We start from the raw sequence: 1369 nt of genomic DNA, 5'->3' as shown, positions 1-1369 counted from the left end.
CAAGTCAATTCAAATGATGATTTAGATTACCAATGCAAGTTCCCACTAATTTGTAAATTTAAAAAATATAAATAAAACCACACATGCTCCTTGTAAACCCATTAATTGAAGAAGGAGTTCAGACCAATGCGAGTGTTGGATATATATCATGCCAAGTGCGTGAACTTCAGATTAGTAGTCATTGCCTGGAGAATCAATGAGTATATTATAAATTTATCCTCTACACATTTTAAGTCAGGCTGTAATCATATATAATTATGTATACAAAGAATGATTACATATTATCATAATGCATAAAGTATGATTATATATCATGTCCATTATAACAGTAATATCCAAATAAATAATAACCAGTCACAACAGCAACAATAATAATGATGAACGACAATTTCCTTTGTTTCTATCCAGAAGTGGATGTGAAAATAGCATAATTAGTAGAATGCCTCATCAGTTACATAAACTAAGACGACTTCTTACAAGGGCAATACAAAGAGGATCCAAGACAGACAACACTATAGAGAAATCCACCCTGGTAATCACTTAAATCTTCTTCCGTGATCCTATCATAAATCTGAACATGCACACCAACAGGCAAAGTAATGAGTGTTGATCATATTTTTTTGTTGTGAATGCAAATGAATCATGATAAATCATGATTTCAAGCACTTAAGTGTAAAAATTGCAATTTCTGTTGTGTGAAGGGATATTTAAAAAATAAGCAGCCAGAAACATCTTTTATTTTCTTTATAAACAAAATATATCCATGCAAAAAATGTGGGTCCCTTGCCTTTTGCTGTGCAGTATTCCTCTTGTTCTTGCACAAAATACTAATAATTCCTTTTTAACACATGAATCCCTATATCATACCATATCTTTTCATGTGGAGTACCCTTGTTGCTTGAGGGTATCTTGTTGAATAGTGTGTATCTTGTTTCTCTACTCATGCTAATCTTGACAGTTAAGGCCAGAACTGCTCTTTAGCATCCATAAAAATCTAAATGAAAGGTGAGTTTGAGGAAATGCCTGGGTGATTTACAATTATTTTTGCCTTACCTGGTTCTTGGATCCATTATGAAACTGCCCTGCTTGCAATAAGGCATAATACCTAAGTAATACCTATTCATTACACCATTTGTACCAGATATAGGGGAAATAGAAAGTAATAAGAAAACAACAACAAAATAATCACACCAGTCCTATTGCATCTCTTTTTAACAACAACAACACAGGGGAAGAAGGGAGAAAGAAAGAAAGATCAAAATACATGCCTCATACTCTTCTATGCTGAGTTCTTCAGCTATGTATGCTGCAACCTCTTGGGGGAGGCGACGGCATCTTTGTACTGGCACATTTGGATCCTGCACCCAGA

General features: G+C 34.2%; 1 protein-coding gene across 3 annotated transcripts in view; it reads right to left on the bottom strand.

The window, feature by feature from the left end:
- Window positions 1-680: 680 nt before the first annotated feature.
- Window positions 681-1369, bottom strand: part of LOC119592699 — a 17142-nt gene continuing 16453 nt past the window's right edge. For all 3 annotated transcript variants that reach the window (XM_037941620.1, XM_037941621.1, XM_037941622.1), the window contains exon 11: window positions 681-1358. In XM_037941620.1, coding sequence (XP_037797548.1) covers window positions 1212-1358 — 147 coding nt within the window. In that variant the 3' untranslated portion in view covers window positions 681-1211. The remainder of the gene's footprint in view (window positions 1359-1369) is intronic.

This window comes from Penaeus monodon, chromosome 30 (assembly GCF_015228065.2).
Source record: "Penaeus monodon isolate SGIC_2016 chromosome 30, NSTDA_Pmon_1, whole genome shotgun sequence".
NCBI classification, from domain to species: domain Eukaryota; kingdom Metazoa; phylum Arthropoda; class Malacostraca; order Decapoda; family Penaeidae; genus Penaeus; species Penaeus monodon.
Note: the sequence above shows the minus strand (reverse complement) of the source record. Positions and strands in the feature narration are given on the sequence as shown.